Here is a 16,999-nt window from a genome sequence, read left to right as displayed (position 1 = left end):
TGACTTGAACTCTGTGAAGCATTTATTTGGGCTGCAATTACTGAAGCTTGTAACTCTAATGAACTTATCCTCTGCAGCAGAGGTAACTCTGGGTCTTCCATTCCTGTGGCGGTCCTCATGAGAGCCAGTTTCATCATAGCGCTTGATGGTTTTTGCGACTGCACTTGAAGAAACTTTCAAAGTTCTTAATGTTCCGTATTGACTGACCTTCACGTCTTAAAGTAATGATGGACTGTCGTTTCTCTTTGCTTATTTGAGCTGTTCTTGCCATAATATGGACTTGGTCTTTTACCAAATAGGGCTATCTTTTGTATACCCCCCCTACCCTGTCACAACACAACTGATTGGCTCAAACGCATTAAGGAATAAATAAATTCCACAAATTAACTTTTAACAAGGCACACCTGTTCATTGAAATGCATTCCAGGTGACTCATGAAGCGGGTTGAGAGAATGACAAGAGTGTGCAAAGCTGTCATCATGGCAAAGGGTGGCTATTTGGAAAATATAAAATATGTTTTGATTTGTTTAACACTTTTTTGGTTACATGATTCCATATGTGTTATTTCATAGTTTTGATGTCTTCACTATTATTCTACAATGTAAAAATTAAAACCCTTGAATGAGTAGGTGTGTCCGAACTTTTGACTGGTAGTGTATGTCTCAGATTAATGCTGAAAGATGTTTGTCCATTAAAGAGTGACTTGGACCCAGGTTCTTTTTTGTTGTGAACTTGATATACGGACAGTTGATGTAGCCTTAAACTGCTGAAATGTCAAGCACACAAACACTTATTGTTAAATTGTATACATAAGTCAAACAATGCCTTCTTAATTATTACAAAGCATTTGCTAACTTAGAAAAAACATCTAAGTGACTGAATGAATCAAATGAAGTGAAGTGATTTATGTAGGTATTGTTGAGATTGTAATATACCCATTCAATTAAACTGTTACAGGTACCCAAGTCACTTTTTATAAATGAGAAAGAAATATGGTTAGATTGGTAAACGTTTAAAAAAGTTTTATTTCCCCTCTGTTGTTTTGTGTAAAGGGAGCCAAGTTTTAGGAGCACAGTCGTCAACTGTAACACACAAGCCCAAGCTGTTTTAGCGCCTGAATAGTTGTTTAGGATCTTCCCTTGAGGAGTGCAAACATTCTGTACATGTGTTGTCCTTATACTCTAAAGTATTTTCTACAGAACAACTGCAGTATGTACAGTGGGGGAAAAAAAGTATTTAGTCAGCCACCAATTGTGCAAGTTCTCCCACTTAAAAAGATGAGAGAGGCCTGTAATTTTCATCATAGGTACACGTCAACTATGACAGACAAAATGAGGAAAAAAATCCTGAAAATCACATTGTAGGATTTTTTATGAATTTATTTGCAAATTATGGTGGAAAATAAGTATTTTGTCAATAACAAAAGTTTCTCAATACTTTGTTATATACCCTTTGTTGGCAATGACACAGGTCAAACGTTTTCTGTAAGTCTTCACAAGGTTTTCACACACTGTTGCTGGTATTTTGGCCCATTCCTTCATGCAGATCTCCTCTAGAGCAGTGATGTTTTGGGGCTGTCGCTGGGCAACACGGACTTTCAACTCCCTCCAAAGATTTTCTATGGGGTTGAGATCTGGAGACTGGCTAGGCCACTCCAGGACCTTGAAATGCTTCTTACGACGCCACTCCTTCGTTGCCCGGGCGGTGTGTTTGGGATCATTGTCATGCTGAAAGACCCAGCCACGTTTCATCTTCAATGCCCTTGCTGATGGAAGGAGGTTTTCACTCAAAATCTCACGATACATGGCTCCATTCATTCTTTCCTTTACACGGATCAGTCGTCCTGGTCCCTTTGCAGAAAAACAGCCCCAAAGCATGATGTTTCCACCCCCATGCTTCACAGTAGGTATGGTGTTCTTTGGATGCAACTCAGCATTCTTTGTCCTCCAAACGCGACGAGTTGAGTTTTTACCAAAAAGTTCTATTTTGGTTTCATCTGACCATATGACATTCTCCCAATCCTCTTCTGGATCATCCAAATGCACTCTAGCAAACTTCAGACGGGCCTGGACATGTACTGGCTTAAGCAGGGGGACACGTCTGGCACTGCAGGATTTGAGTCCCTGGCGGCGTAGTGTGTTACTGATACTTTGGTCCCAGCTCTCTGCAGGTCATTCACTAGGTCCCCCCGTGTGGTTCTGGGATTTTTGCTCACCGTTCTTGTGATCATTTTGACCCCACAGGTTGAGATCTTGCGTGGAGCCCCAGATCGAGGGAGATTATCAGTGGTCTTGTATGTCTTCCATTTCCTAATAATTGCTCCCACGGTTGATTTCTTCAAACCAAGCTGCTTACCTATTGCGGATTCAGTCTTCCCAGCCTGGTGCAGGTCTACAATTTTGTTTCTGGTGTCCTTTGACAGCTCTTTGGTCTTGGCCATAGTGGAGTTTGGAGTGTGACTGTTTGAGGTTGTGGACAGGTGTCTTTTATACTGATAACAAGTTCAAACAGGTGCCATTAATACAGGTAACGAGTGGAGGACAGAGGAGCCTCTTAAAGAAGTTGTTACAGGTCTGTGAGAGCCAGAAATCTTGCTTGTTTGTAGGTGACCAAATACTTATTTTCCACCATAATTTGCAAATAAATTCATAAAAAATCCTACAATGTGATTTTCTGGAGAAAAATAATCTAATTTTCTCCGTCATAGTTGACGTGTACCTATGATGAAAATTACAGGCCTCTCTCATCTTTTTAAGTGGGAGAACTTGCACAATTGGTGGCTGACTAAATACTTTTTTTCCCCACTGTATATAATTTTCATTTATAAGTACCTAAATGAAGTCATCAAGGAAAATCTGTCTTAGCCTGTTTTAAACTTGCAGGTTACTCATTTACTGTCAATGTTTTTATAAGGCTGGACTGGAAATAAATAAATTGTATTTCAGAAATGCATTACTTTGATCTTTAGCCGCAAATGTTTCTTTCATCTGTACAGCTTGACACTGATTTTGTGCTGCAGTGCTTTTGTTTAAAGAGTTTTGGAAAGTAGGTTAGCGTTCTGTTGTCGACACACCAGTTTTAATGCGGACTTCTTGCATATATACTGTAGGACTTGCATAGTGACTAAGGTGTTAGAGATGGGGCCTTACATGAACATGGCATGTAATTATTATGTGAGCCTTATAAGGAACGTATGTACAGTGCCTTCAGAAAGTATTCATACCCCTTGACTTATTCCACATGGTTGTTACAGCCTGAATACAAAATTGATTAAATTGTTTTGTTTCTGTCCTCACCCATCTACACACAATACCCTTTCATTTACATAAGTAGTCACACCCCTGGGTCAATACTTTTGTAGAAGCACCTTTGGCGGCGATTTACAGCTTGAGTCATTTTGGGTATGTCTGTATCAGCTTTGCACATCTGGATTTTCTTCCTTGCATATTTTCTCAAGCCCTTAAGTTAGATGGGGAGCGGTGGTGAACAGAAATCTTCAAGTCTTTCCACAGATTTAATGGGATTCAAGTCTGGGCTTTGGCTGGGACACTCAAGGACTTGCACATTCTTGTTCTGAAGCCATTCCAGCGTTGCTTTGGCTGGATGCTTGAGGTCATTGTCCTTTTGGAACGTAAATCTTTGCCTCAGTCTAAGGTAATTTGCACTCTGAAGCAGGTTCTCATCAAGGATTTGCCTGTATTTGGCTCTATTCAATTTTCCCTCTATCCTTACCAGTCTCCCAGTCCCTGCCACTGAGCTGTGCCTGGTTTTCTCCAGACATAGAGCTTTGCATTCAGGCCAAAGAGTTCAATTTTTGTCTCATCAGACCACAGATTATTTTGCCTTATGCTTTGAGTCTTTCACGTGCCTTTTTGCAAGCTCCAGGTGTGCTGTCATGTGCCCCTTTCTCAAGAGTGGCTTCCGTCTGGCCATTCTCCCATAAAGCCCAGATTGGTGAAGTGCTATAGAGACAGTTATCCTTCTGGCAGGTTCTCCCATCTCAGCCAAGGAACTTTGTAGTTCTCTCAGTGGTCATTGGGTTCTTGGTCACCTCCCTAATTAAGGTCCTTCTTGCCCGGTTGCTCAGTTTGGTCAGATGGTCAGCTCCAGGCAGAGTCTGGGTAGTTCCATATTTTTTCAATTTCCCAACGGTCGAGACCACTGTGCTCTTGGAAACTTTCAGGACTCTAGAAATTGTTTTATACCCTTACCCAAATATATTCCTCATCACAATTCTATCTCGGAGATCTACGGACAGTTCCTTGGTCTTCATGGTATAGTTTTTGCTCTGACGTGCACTGTCAACTGTGGGACCTTATATAGACAGGTGTGTTTCTTTCTAAATCATGTCCAAACAATTGAATTGGCCACAAGTGGACTCCAATCAAGTTGTAGTAATGTATCAAGGATGATCAAAGGAAATTGGATGCACCTGAGCTCAATTTGGAGTGTCATAACAAAGGGGTGTGAATACTTATGTAAATTAGATTTCTGTATTTCGTTTTCAATAAATGTGCTAAAATGTCAGTGTTTTCACTGTCATTATGTGTAGATGGGTAAGGATAATTTTTTTTTTAATCCATTTTGAATTCATGCTCTAACACAACAAAATAAGAATGGAATAAGTCAAGGGGTATGAATACTTTTCTGAAGGCACTTTTTGCTAACTCCAGGCGCCATATCCTGATCTTAGATCCATACACCATGCTTTAACCTTTATGTAAATTTTACTTCGCTTCCCATTTTAAATAGGATATGGCTCTAAATGAATGCTGGTTTAGGGTGTATTTGTTTTTTCCTAATCAATATTTGACTTTTGATCAATTTGACCCGTCTGGTACTATACAAGACTGATTTAATTGTTCAAAAGCGTAGCAATTACTAAGCGGTAAATGTCTTCTTTTTCTTATTTACCATAAAACTGCAGTACCTCGGGCCTTCCGAGTGGCGCAGTGGTCTAAGGCACTGCATCGCAGTGCTAGCTGTGCCACTAGAGATCCTGGTTCGAGTCCAGGCTCTGTTGCAGCCGGCCACGACCGGGAGACCCATGGGGCGGCGCACAATTGGCCCAGCGTCGTCCAGGTTAGGGGAAGGTTTGTCCGGCAGGGGTGTTCTTGTGCCGTCGCGCACTAGCGACACGTGACGGGCCAGGCGCCAGGTGTACGGTGTATCCTCCGACACAAGCGGGCATTGTGTCAAGAAGCAGTGCGGCTCGGCTGGGTTGTGTTTCGGAGTGGGTTGTGTTTCGGAGGACGCACGGCTCTCGACCTTCGCCTCTACCGAGTCCATAGGGGAGTTGCAGCGATGGGACAAGACTGTAACTACCAATTGGATACCACGAAAAAGGGGTGAAATAATTTTTACAGAACTACAGTACCTCATAAGTTGATAGAAAACCTATTTGTCTAGTATTGGTTGTTTATAGGCGTCCTGTAGCTCAGTTGGTAGAGCATGGCGCTTGCAACGCCAGGGTTGTGGGTTCGATTCCCGCGGGGGGCCAGTATGAAAAATGTATGCACTCACTAACTGTAAGTCGCTCTGGATAAGAGCGTCTGCTAAATGACTAAAATGTAAATGTAAAATGTTGTTCTAGACCCCCTCTCTGTAGTTTGGCTTTGAAAGCAGCCATCAGACACTTTGGTTGTTCTGACTGTCAGAATCTGTGGAATGTCAGACTGAGTTGTCATGGAGTCGGGCAAACCCATGTTAATGTATTTGACTGAAATGTGCAAATTTGAAATATTGATATCTATAAGGTATCCACTGCAAATGCTAGCTTATTTTATTAACTAGTCAAATCATTGACCTTATATGAAAAAGAATGCCCTCAAACCCTTGCTTGTGTAATTTCACCAACTTGTTTCCCTTTTGTGATATTTAACTATTTCAGAGATCTAGAATTGTAACAATGTTCAGGGTTCTAGAAATGTAAGATGTGTGAGAGGTATTTGGTGTAATTAATGACAATGGTTAAATATGCACTGATTGTCTGTATCTTATCAGCTTTTTCACAAAAAATAATTGTTATTCTAGAAAAAACTATAAAGCTATTTACAGGTTGTCCCTTTGCTCCCCAGGAACTAGTTCTGTACAGTTCAGAGGTATACCTGGCTGGAGTAAAATAGATTTTAATGCTCGCGCCGATATTGTCCATATTGTTGTGACGTTACTGTGTGACCCTTAGCAGTGGTGGGTTGTGTCCCCTTAAACAGGGGACCTGAACCACATGTTGCTGACCTTTTCAGCTCACTAATAAGCTCACCAATTTGCCTTACCCAATCTAACTGTATCCCTAAAGTACTTGTTCATTGGAACACTTCAAGGAGAGATGCTGACATTACTTTCTTGTAACCGAGAAATAAATCAAATAAAGTGTTTCCTAGTTAGGGTGCTTCTCTACAAAGTGGCATACTATGTTGGTAGTCACATGGTACACCTTTTCAACCATTTCTGGTTTGTATACTTTTTTTTCATGTCACCTTGTTGAATCTTGAAAGCTTATTTAATTGCTATCTCCTGCAGATGATGTAATACTTTAAGAAAATGCAAGTGTTTAATAATTGGGTAACCTTGTAAGCATTAGAAATGTGCGTACATACATTCATGTCTGCTATATTTATGAATACATTCAAGAATGGCTTTAGACTGCTGTAGATAAGTATTGTCTATGTTGATTCAACTGCTTCTCAGAGGCCTCTGTGATTGACTTTGCAAAGTTCAATAACTGTATATTTTGTATTATGTTCTTGCTCCAAAGGAAAGACAGAAAAGAAAATGTTAAAGCTTTGTTCCCTGAACTAAATTGTGCTATTTGTGTTAAGTCGATTGAACAAATTGCATTCCTTGCTTATGAATGTGTTTTTTCTCCTCTTTCCCTGAATCTCCTCAGCGCCTTTCCTTCCTTATTTCTTTCATTTTGTTAGCCTTTGAAGTTTGAAATAAAATGTATAGTTTGCAGAATGTATCACTAAATAAATGGGTTGTTACCTTGCATAGCTCTTCTCATTTCATCTCTTGATCTGTTCAATTAATTGTCACATTAAAAAATGTATATAGAATAATTTAAAACTCGATGTCAGACCTGATCGGTTCCTTCATAAAAGACCAATGTAAGACCCACCAACACACTTAAGTACTGATTCATGTTTTTGCGATACAAAAAGTGCATCCATTCCAATAACTTTTGATAGGGTATGACGAGGCCATGTTTTATCATGCTATCTAGATGAAGTGATGTTCTTACCAGTCATTTGTAAAGGCTTCCAGATTGTGAATTAGTGTTCATATATTTGCCCCCCCCCCCACCCCTTGGTTTGGAATAAAGGTGGTCTCTAAAACAGGGGTACTTAAATACTATTTGATAAGGTCCGGTCACACACATTTTGTAGGTGGCAAAGGTCTCCGGATGAATATAGTCATTTATCGGTATAGTAACAAACCCCCACCTCGCAACCAATTCAACCCCCAAACTGTTTAAACTGTTCACACCCGTCATGTTGGCAGAGAGAAAAAATTGCAGTTTTAAATCTTATTTCCTTTAATTCTACACATTATGCCATGGAGCGAAGGAAAAATGTAGCAATTATAAAGCACATTTCATTGCAATTCTACAACTTCCATGTCTTATGTGCATGTGTTCATATGATACCAGGAGTCGAATCCCAACCAAATTTTAAAAATAAAGAATTAATATTTTTTGGGAGGTCGGGACCCGCAGTCTGTATTGACCCCCTTCTATGTCCGGATCCGGCCTGCTGTCCGTCCGCCTGTTGAGAATGGCTGCTCTAAAAGATCAATTCTAACTGTAATTGATTGTAGCCAACCGATCTGACCTTTTTGTTAACTGATTATACTGCAGCACTACTTTTGGACTGTGCTGCTGAATGCAGCAGTATAACATTATCCAGTCATGCATGGACAACAGAGGAGTGGAGTCAATGCCATATGGGTGTAATTGTAGCACTGCCAGCTTTGTGGAGTGTTTTACCCTGTTGTGGAGGATGTTGTAGTAGTGTGTAATACAGTAGACTGGTGATGAATTGTAGGGTTTATTGCTGCTTTTATTCAGTGCTACGCATTCACATAATGTATGTATTCACATACATTATGTGGTATTCATAACCCTTGACTTATTCCACATTTTGTTGTTACATCCTGAAATCAAAATGGATTAAATTACAAAAAATATCACGCATCTATTAATAATTAATTAATATGCCATTTAGCAGATGCTTTTATCCAAAGCGACTTACAGTCATGCGTGCATACATCTTTGTGTATGGGTGGTCCCGGGGATCGAACCCACTACCTTGGCGTTACGAGCGCCGTGCTCTACCAGCTGAGCTACAGAGGACCACATCTACACACAATACCACAAAATGACAGTGAAAACATGTTTTTAGAAATTGTTGCAAATGTATTTAATGAAATACAGAAATATCTAATTTACATAAGTATTCACACTCCTGAGTCATTACTTGTTAGAATCACCTTTGGCAGCAATTACAGTTGTGAATCTTTCTTCAAGCTCTGTCAAGTTGGTTGTTGATCATTGCTAGACAGCCATTTTCAAGTCTTGCCATAGATTTTCTAGCCGATTTAAGTTAGAACTGTAACTAGGCCACTCGGGAACATTCAATGTTGTCTTGGTAAGCAACTCCAGCGTATATTTGGCCTTGTGTTTTAGGTTATTGTCCTTCTGAAAGGTGAATTTGTCTCCCAGTGTCTGTTGGAAAGCAGACTGAACCAGGTTTTCCTCTAGGATTTTGCCTGTGCTTATGTATCTCTGTTCTGGTTCTTTTTATCCAAAAAAAAACTCCCTTGCCGATGACGAGCATACTCCTAACATGATGTAGCCTACACCATGCTTGAAAATATAAAGAGTTGTACTCGATGATGTGTTGGATTTGCCACAAACATAACGCTTCGTATTCAGGACATAGTTAAATTCTTTGCCACATTTTTGCAGAAACGACAATGTTGTGGCCCCGTGTAGCTCAGTTGGTAGAGCATGGCGCTTGCAACGCCAGGGTTGTGGGTTCATTTCCCACGGGGGCCAGTATGAAAAAATTAAATAATTATGCACTCACAAACTGTAAGTCGCTCTGGATAAGAGCGTCTGCTAAATGACTAAAATGTAAAATGTTGATCCATCCTCAGTTTTCTATCACAGCCATTCAAATCTGTAATTGTTTTAAAGTCACCATTGGTCTCATGGTGAAATCCCTAAGCAGTTTCCATCCTCTCCGGCAACTGAGTTAGGAAGGACGTCTGTATTTTTGTAGTGAATGGATGTATGAATACACCATCCAAAGTGTAATTAAAGTCACCATGCTCAAAGGGATATTCAATGTCTGCTTTATTTAATTTATTTTTTATCTACCAATAGGTGCCCTTTGCGAGGCATTGGAAAATCTCCCTGGTCTTTGTGGTTGAATCTGTGTTTGCAATTTAATGTTCGACTGAGGGACCTTACAGATAATTGTATGTGTGGAGTACAGAGATGAGGTAGTCATTCAAAAATCATGTTAAACACTTATTGCACACAGTGAGTCCATGCAACTTATTATGTGACTTGTTAAGCAAATGTATACTCCTGAACTTATTTTGGCTTGCCATAACAAAGGGGTTGAATACTTATTGACTCAAGACATTTCAGCTTTTCATTTTTAATTAATTTGTAAAAATGTCTCAACATAATTCCACTTTGACATTATGGGGTATTGTGTGTAGGCCAGCGACACAAAATCTCAATTTAATCTATTTTAAATTCAGGCTGCAACACAACAACGTGGAAAAAGTCAAGGGGTGTGAATAATTTCTGAAGGCACTGTAGCTCAAATTAGGTTGAGCAGGTAGGGTGCAATATCCCTCTCTTTTACACAACAATTAACACATTTCATATTATACACCGATAATACACATGAACATTGATTCCCATGCCTGCATGTATGTTTGCATTTGTCCCATAACCCAAGTGTGGTTGCACATGTGGACTCTAGCTTAGCATGGACGCATTGGCCCTGCCATGGATATTGCTCGTCTGTGTCTGCCTGCCTGCATCCGTGGTGTAGTTGCAGCTCAGGGGATGGTCCAGGGCCATCCACGGCGACTGAGATTAGGAACCGTGGGAGGGATTACTTTAAATGTCAACATAATGTCATGAGCCGTGTTAAAAGGTCAAACGTTCAAACGGTGCTCAGTGCCAAGCCGTTGATAGATCAGGTATAATTTGGATTGTTATGATCCCCTGAATGGTCTGGTTGGGGGAGGGGAGCAGAGCCATGCTCATTTAGCCCTGATTTAGTCAATACATAATTTAAATGTAAAGCATGTACTTTTATATAGTCCGGTTTGTTTTGAGAAGAATAGAGTAAGTGTATCCGATTCAAAGTAACATAATACCGTAAATTAATGAATAATTTATATCAAAGATTTGTTGTGATGCAATTCATCATCTGTTTCTTTAACGATCCTATATATCATCTGTAAATGGCACTGTAGTTAGCCATTTATAGACATCTCCATTTCTGGAATTTAAATTAGATAAAGGTAGTTTTTCTTCCGTCCCCTTCTCCTTTTCAGATCTGTGAATGTGACTGGAGGAATGACCAATGTCACAGTTACTGGTAGATCTGCATCCAGCCAGCCAGAGGGGGGCAGTGTTATTAACTGTGTCAATTAGAGTTGTGTGGAACCACACATTCTCACTGACAAAACAGTAGTGGACAGTGAGCAGACATTCCACTAAAGTTATTGATCAGTGTTTTCAGAGTGGTGTCTGAATTATTTGATGACACAGTTCTCAAAGACCATGTCAAGTACTTTGTCCCATATTTTAGCTTTTGCTTAAATTCCAGACGAGACCATAACTCACCATTGGGTGAATATATGAATGTTACATTTCCTGTAGTTCTTTTCTATTTGCATTTTGAGATGTGTGTAATGTGGCTGACTCATTAGATCCGAGGCCACCTGCGTCTCATACTGATTCAAGCTGCCCTGATATTTCTCCACTTCAAAAAGCGTCCGCATCAGCAGCGACCATCAAATGGAGCTGGCCTGTCATCCGCCTGGCATTGTTTAGCGCATGTCATGCTCTGTTTCTCATGTCAGGAACCCATTTGAGCCTGACTAATGCAGACACAGCAGAAAGAGGCGGGGGCGGCAGGGCTCAATGCATACTCTGCATTTGGTTTTTATGAACTGAGGTCACTGATTCCTGTAATTGTTAGTTAGCTTTGGAACATATTTTCTCTGAGTAGCCCAGTAAGAAAGACCTGAAACTGAATGCCATCCCTTTAGAGGATAACCATTTCTCCTGGATGGTATATAGCGTGTTCATGGGCAGGTAGACATGCTGACCTTAGCTCATTGATAATGATTGAAGTTGGCCATACAGTAGCTCCTAGAAATGCAGTCAACCAAGTTCAAAGCCAACAACACTTAATGAAAATATTGCTGTGAATCAACATTCAACCTTTTTGACGACTGCATGGCTTTTCATCTCCTTTTTGTCTTGTTCACCTATAAACCTCTCTCTCATCTTGCTCGGTCTACCTCTCTCCGTTTCCTCTATCCGTGAGTGTACTTGTTGCCCGAGGTCAGTTTGTCACAGAGAGCCAAGCTTTTCTCACTTGGTCACAGCGATTCAATGATGGGAGTGTACAAACAAGCGTATCAGGCAGGGATGACATCTAGCTGTTCTCTCCCCTCCTCCTCTCTCGCCCTTTCCCCCTCCCACAGACATACACACTGTATCTCTCTCACATACTCTCTCTCTCTCTCTCTCTCTCTCTCTCTCTCTCCCCTCCCGTTTTTTCTATCACGCTTTCTCTCACACATACACACAGGCATTGTGGGAGTTTGTGTCCCACTTGTGAGGTGGGTTACACAACCCCCTGCCCTGGGAATCCCAGCCCAGCTCATTATCCTGCACCCCTGAGACGCGGATCACTGTAAATTAGGACACCAAACGAGACGGCCTCATTAAGGGCTCACGGATGCACTCATTAGCATCAGCACCTTTCCTCGTTAGGCCCCGTATCAGCATTCTCTCTCTCTCTCTCCCACCAAATTGTGTCCTGTCATTCCTCCACACTGACTGGAAGGTTTAGTATTAATGTCAGATATGGCCCACAGGTCACCACTGTTGTTTTTGTCCAGTTATGGGACTGATTGATTTATGTCAGCTTGAAATTTTGATATGTGACCCCCCCAGCCTCCCTCCCTCCCTTCCCCCTACAAATATCACTGCAGGGAAATAAATCCATTATTAGGATCCCCCTTGTTTTGATAAAGCATGACAGTCGAGTTGCGTCAGGGATTCATTATGTGATGGAGCATGGAAACTCTCTTCTTGTCACATCTCCTGTGTTCTTTCAGAGTTCACAGATTTTTCCTGCCTTGTACAAAGCCTGGTCCTTAATTCCAACTTCATGCTTGCCTATTGTATCAGATTTAGTGAGTTTATTATGATTATTATTTATACTTTTACTTGATGTAAACTGCACTATTCAACCATCTGCTTATTACAACTTTAATAATATGCTATCACATAGCATCAGCATTCCCTTTGACTGGAAACTGACCTTGCGTGTTCAGCATCATTTCAAGCTCTACCTGCTGTTCTGTTCATTCCTTTCCCTCCCCAAGATCAAGTGTACTATTTGTTCTTATTTAAATGTGTTGATCAATACATGGCTGACAGTGTTTTTTCTCTGTAGCTGACTACTGAAGCACCTGTTTTAACTAAGCATGGTCCGTGTCTGTCTGTCTGTCAGCTTGTGCTTTCTGCTTTGTGTTTGTGGACTGTGCTGTAGTGAGGTGGAAGGGTTTATCTCTGTTTTAATTTTTGAATTGCCTCTGGCCTTCAGTCAGTGGTTGTTTTCTATTCTCGGAATGCAATGCGGAAGTCAGTTTTTTCCTTTGTACCTCTGAGAAGGATATTTTCTGTCCCTCTGCATACAGACAGTTCTTAGGTTTTTGCGTCTCTTGTTAGCATGCAATCAGTCATGTTTGGTATCCATGCCCCTGCATGCTGTTAGTTTCTCTATTTCTCCATCCTTCACCTACATCCTCCCCTTTTCCTCCCCAGGACATCCTCTTCTTCCGGGGTTTCAGCTAAAACAGGACCTAAACCGATGATCTCCACCCACCTTTTCCCCTGAGTGTTTGCTGTTGTCTATTGTCAGATCCTGAAGTGTTTTAACTATTATTTTCTCACACATATTTTATGACTTTGAATACACCGGCCCCCTTCCTGCCAAAGAGGCTGAGAATAGTCTGAGAATCCATCAGTGAATCCTCTCCTGTCTGAATCGATCACATAACATAATTCCAACCAATAGGGCTCTATCCTGAATTGAGATTAATTGGTGCAACCTCTGGTGGTAATGGCAGATTTTCACCATCATCAGGGGTTTGTGTGCTCACCTCAAGTCAGAGTATGGCCCATTGTAAATTGTGTTCTTGCTGTCTTCCCACTGTGTGTGACGAGTGCGTCAGCTTGGAAAAGGCCAAGACATTCTATGTCATCTCTGGGATGTTTGACTAAATAGGAATGTGGTTATTCAACAGGAGTCTGGCCTCTTACAGGTTTTATCTGCTCACTAAATACAAGAGCATTATCATGGCAACCCAAAGGCCTTTGGCTGTTGCAGACATAGTGCCCTATCATGTCAGGCTAGCTTCTAAACCACAAGACTTGCCAACAGTCTAAATGGTTCTCTCTTTATGATGTACTGTATTTTGACGAGTGCTTGTAATGTTTATTTCAATGTGTTTGGGTAAAGAACATCTTGACCATGTGTCCTGAGCCAGTGTAAAAAAAGAGATTAGGAAGAGGGCTTCCTCAGACTTGGAACCACACATATAACACGCTCAGTGATTCTCTGTTTGATGTTTAGTGCCCAACACCTTGTCCAGAGCGACATTAATAAACTCGTGAGCAGATGACACTCTTTCTCGAAATCTCTTCTTGTGTGGTTGGATGGTTGTTTGGTTGGTAGGTTTGTGTGTGGTTGGTTGGTTTGTAGGTGTGTGGTTGCTTTGTGTGTGGTTGGTTGGTGTGGTACCCATGCTAACTTGGGCTCATTGGTATTCGTAGTGGGTAAGTATCTGGGGGGGAAAATGTCACTTTTCACCCTTTCACTGACACCCGAGGGGTCAAGCGTCCTCGTTGTGTACACTCACAAAGACAGACAGACCAGTACACTATATTGAACCTCTGATTTGGATATTACAAGCAGTATATATACAGTATATGCAGTATGTATACTGTATGAAGAAATATGATGAAGTGGCTAAGAAATGATGGACAGGAATCCAGTAGGAATATCAACCCAACACTTTTTCACGGTTTTCCTAGTTGTGCTATATAATTACCAGGTCTGTGGCCATTTCCCTGTCACAGTGTATTGTTCTGTTCTGCATTTCCTAGTCTAATTACATATCATACACACAAACTGTGATTAGGTGACAACTACCATTAGCCTAAGTGTGATTATGAGAATTGGAAGTTGGAAGGTTACTTCCGTTTGCATTCATCATAACAGGTAGTTGTTGAGTATGAGGCAGTTATTTTGCTACATCCCCTGTAGTGTTCTCAGTATAGAACCGCTTCAAGTAAGATAAATGCATGAGCCCCTTTTTCAATACATACGACCACCCGTCCAGTTTTGTAAGGTAATTGGTTAAACTGCCTGTCTGACTGAGGTCCCTTCATTGAGACACACACACACAGGCCTACAGTGTTTACAGAGAAAACCCATTTCATAGCCAGGTGTGGGAGGAAATGTTTTTTTTCTACATGAGGATGTGGATTAAAAAGCCACAGTGACAAGAGAACAAAGGTCTCTTAAGATGGACCTTCAGCTTCCCGATGGGGACTCCTCCGCACTCCACTTTAGGAATGGCTTGGGCAGCCTGGCAGAGTTAATGGACAGTGTGTGAGAGAGAAAGATGGAAGTAGGTAAAGAGGAGGCAAAAATCCTATATATTGAATTCTAACCTAAACAAGTGAAAATTATTGTAGAGAAGGGTGACATGGGTGAGTTAGAGCAGTGAGGAGGCCTGAACACATTGTCAGGGACATACAAATTACCCATTAACAAAATATATTGAAAAATGAATCCTCCTTCTTTGTGGTTGTGTGAAATGTCATGTTTAATTTCTGTTCACTATGAAAGACGAATGTCAAACTTGGTTGAAAGGTCAAAGCCTGCTCATCAAGGTTAACATTTAAATTAATAATACTTTAACATAATGTAAACGTGCATTTTCCCACCAGTGGTGTATTTCCACCAAAAGGACTTATTGCAGATAAAAGTCGGCGTGTGATGACGTAGTGCACACAAAATGTACTTTTTCGCTTAAGTTTTCATGTAAGGAATACAAATCTAAAGTTCAATGTGTTTCCATCACATTTATAACTCTACCATAGTTTTGTCACAAAAACCGTTGCGTTAAATAGCAAATGTGCCTACTCTGGTTTTGGCACTCGCGCTCTAGCCAACCGCTTGCAGATAGGCCTAAAGTGCGGGTAGGCTGTGCTGGTAGGCTAGTCTACATGATGAGATTATTATGGATAAGAGCGAGAATATTTTTATTTGTCAAAAGGCAGTCCAGCATCGATCATCATGTCACCAGAATAAGACCCTCGATATTTATTGGAAAGGCACATCAAGATCACCAGGCACTTTCACCACCCTGTGAAGTTCATCATAATTTATTTCATCTGTAGCCTAATAAACTGCATGATTTCCAGAGTCATCGTTAGGAGGACCACACACCATATCATCGCGTGACTCCAAGTTTACTTATATGATGGTTATTATATCAATATTTGCCCATAAAGGCGTTTACACCACCATTTCTCGCATAATAATTTTTACCAACACAAAAAGATCCCAACATGTTGAGCAAACAAATTCTGTCGGCATTTATACAATTTTACAGAAACTACCTGTTTTCATCACAGCTGTCATGATTATATATATATGTGTGTATGTATGTATGTATGTATGTATGTATGTATATATATATATATGTATATATATGGTATGACCTTACTCACAAATAACTGTGGATGGAAACGTGTTTAGTTTAGCCATTTTCAATTTTGCCAGTGGTGAAATCCTATACGCTCCCCGTTGGTGTGAAAAATAGGTTTAATTATTTATATTTCGATAGGAATGTTTGGCAGGTTTTGAAGGAACACTTTTTAAAATTAAGTTATAAAGCAATGAAGTGCACATTACAAGACAAAATACAAAGAACAAGGACTAGTTGAATGTAATTAAATTGGCTATTCTAAGAGTTCATAAAAAGTTAAATTCATCTTTACGTTTTGTAAATCATAGGCCATAATTAGGGAATAGGTGTAGGTTAATTAATTACTGATGGCTGACGTTTCAGTAGGTTATATCAATGTGGTATGAATGAGGTCTTTGGAGATATTGAGATGTTTAATGTCTACAAGCTATACAAACCCATGATATTTTAAACCGAATTTTCAAAACAATAATTTTAACAAGACAAAAGAGAAGTTGATAGCAGACAGACAAAAGGAAACTGATTACAGAATTGTATTAATATTTTTATAAGCTTAAACAATGTGTTCCCTCATATAAAATTAGCCTAATTATGCACAATAATTCAAAACAATAGCTAGGTTTACATCCAATTGAAGACAGATTTTCATGGGAATATTCTAAAATAAAACATTTTGCACATTTTCCCACCAGAGGGGTGTTTCCATCAAACGGATTTGTTGTTGATAAAAGGCTATGCGTGATGATGTAGTACACATACAAATAACTGTTGCGGTTGAATTCCCATGTAACGAATAAAAGTTATTTTCATCTCTGCTGAGGGTTCTATCGGTAAAAATGTTGCTTTATATAGGGAATGTGCCCCCTCTGGTTTTGGCACGTGTGCTCTAGCCAACAGCTTGCAGATACAGTGCGGGAAAAATAGCTAGATACGTTTTATTTGTCAA

General features: G+C 40.3%; 1 protein-coding gene across 1 annotated transcript in view; it reads left to right on the top strand.

Moving 5' to 3' along the window:
• Positions 1–13,958, top strand: part of LOC121539347 (protein phosphatase 1A) — a 34,566-nt gene extending 20,608 nt beyond the window's left edge. The window contains exon 6 of the mRNA XM_041847765.2: positions 13,097–13,958. Within this exon, the coding sequence (XP_041703699.1) occupies positions 13,097–13,126 (30 nt within the window). The 3' untranslated portion in view covers positions 13,127–13,958. The remainder of the gene's footprint in view (positions 1–13,096) is intronic.
• Positions 13,959–16,999: the final 3,041 nt, after the last annotated feature.

This window comes from Coregonus clupeaformis, chromosome 25 (genome assembly GCF_020615455.1).
Source record: "Coregonus clupeaformis isolate EN_2021a chromosome 25, ASM2061545v1, whole genome shotgun sequence".
Classification (NCBI taxonomy): domain Eukaryota; kingdom Metazoa; phylum Chordata; class Actinopteri; order Salmoniformes; family Salmonidae; genus Coregonus; species Coregonus clupeaformis.
This window is presented reverse-complemented; position numbering and strand designations above follow the sequence as displayed.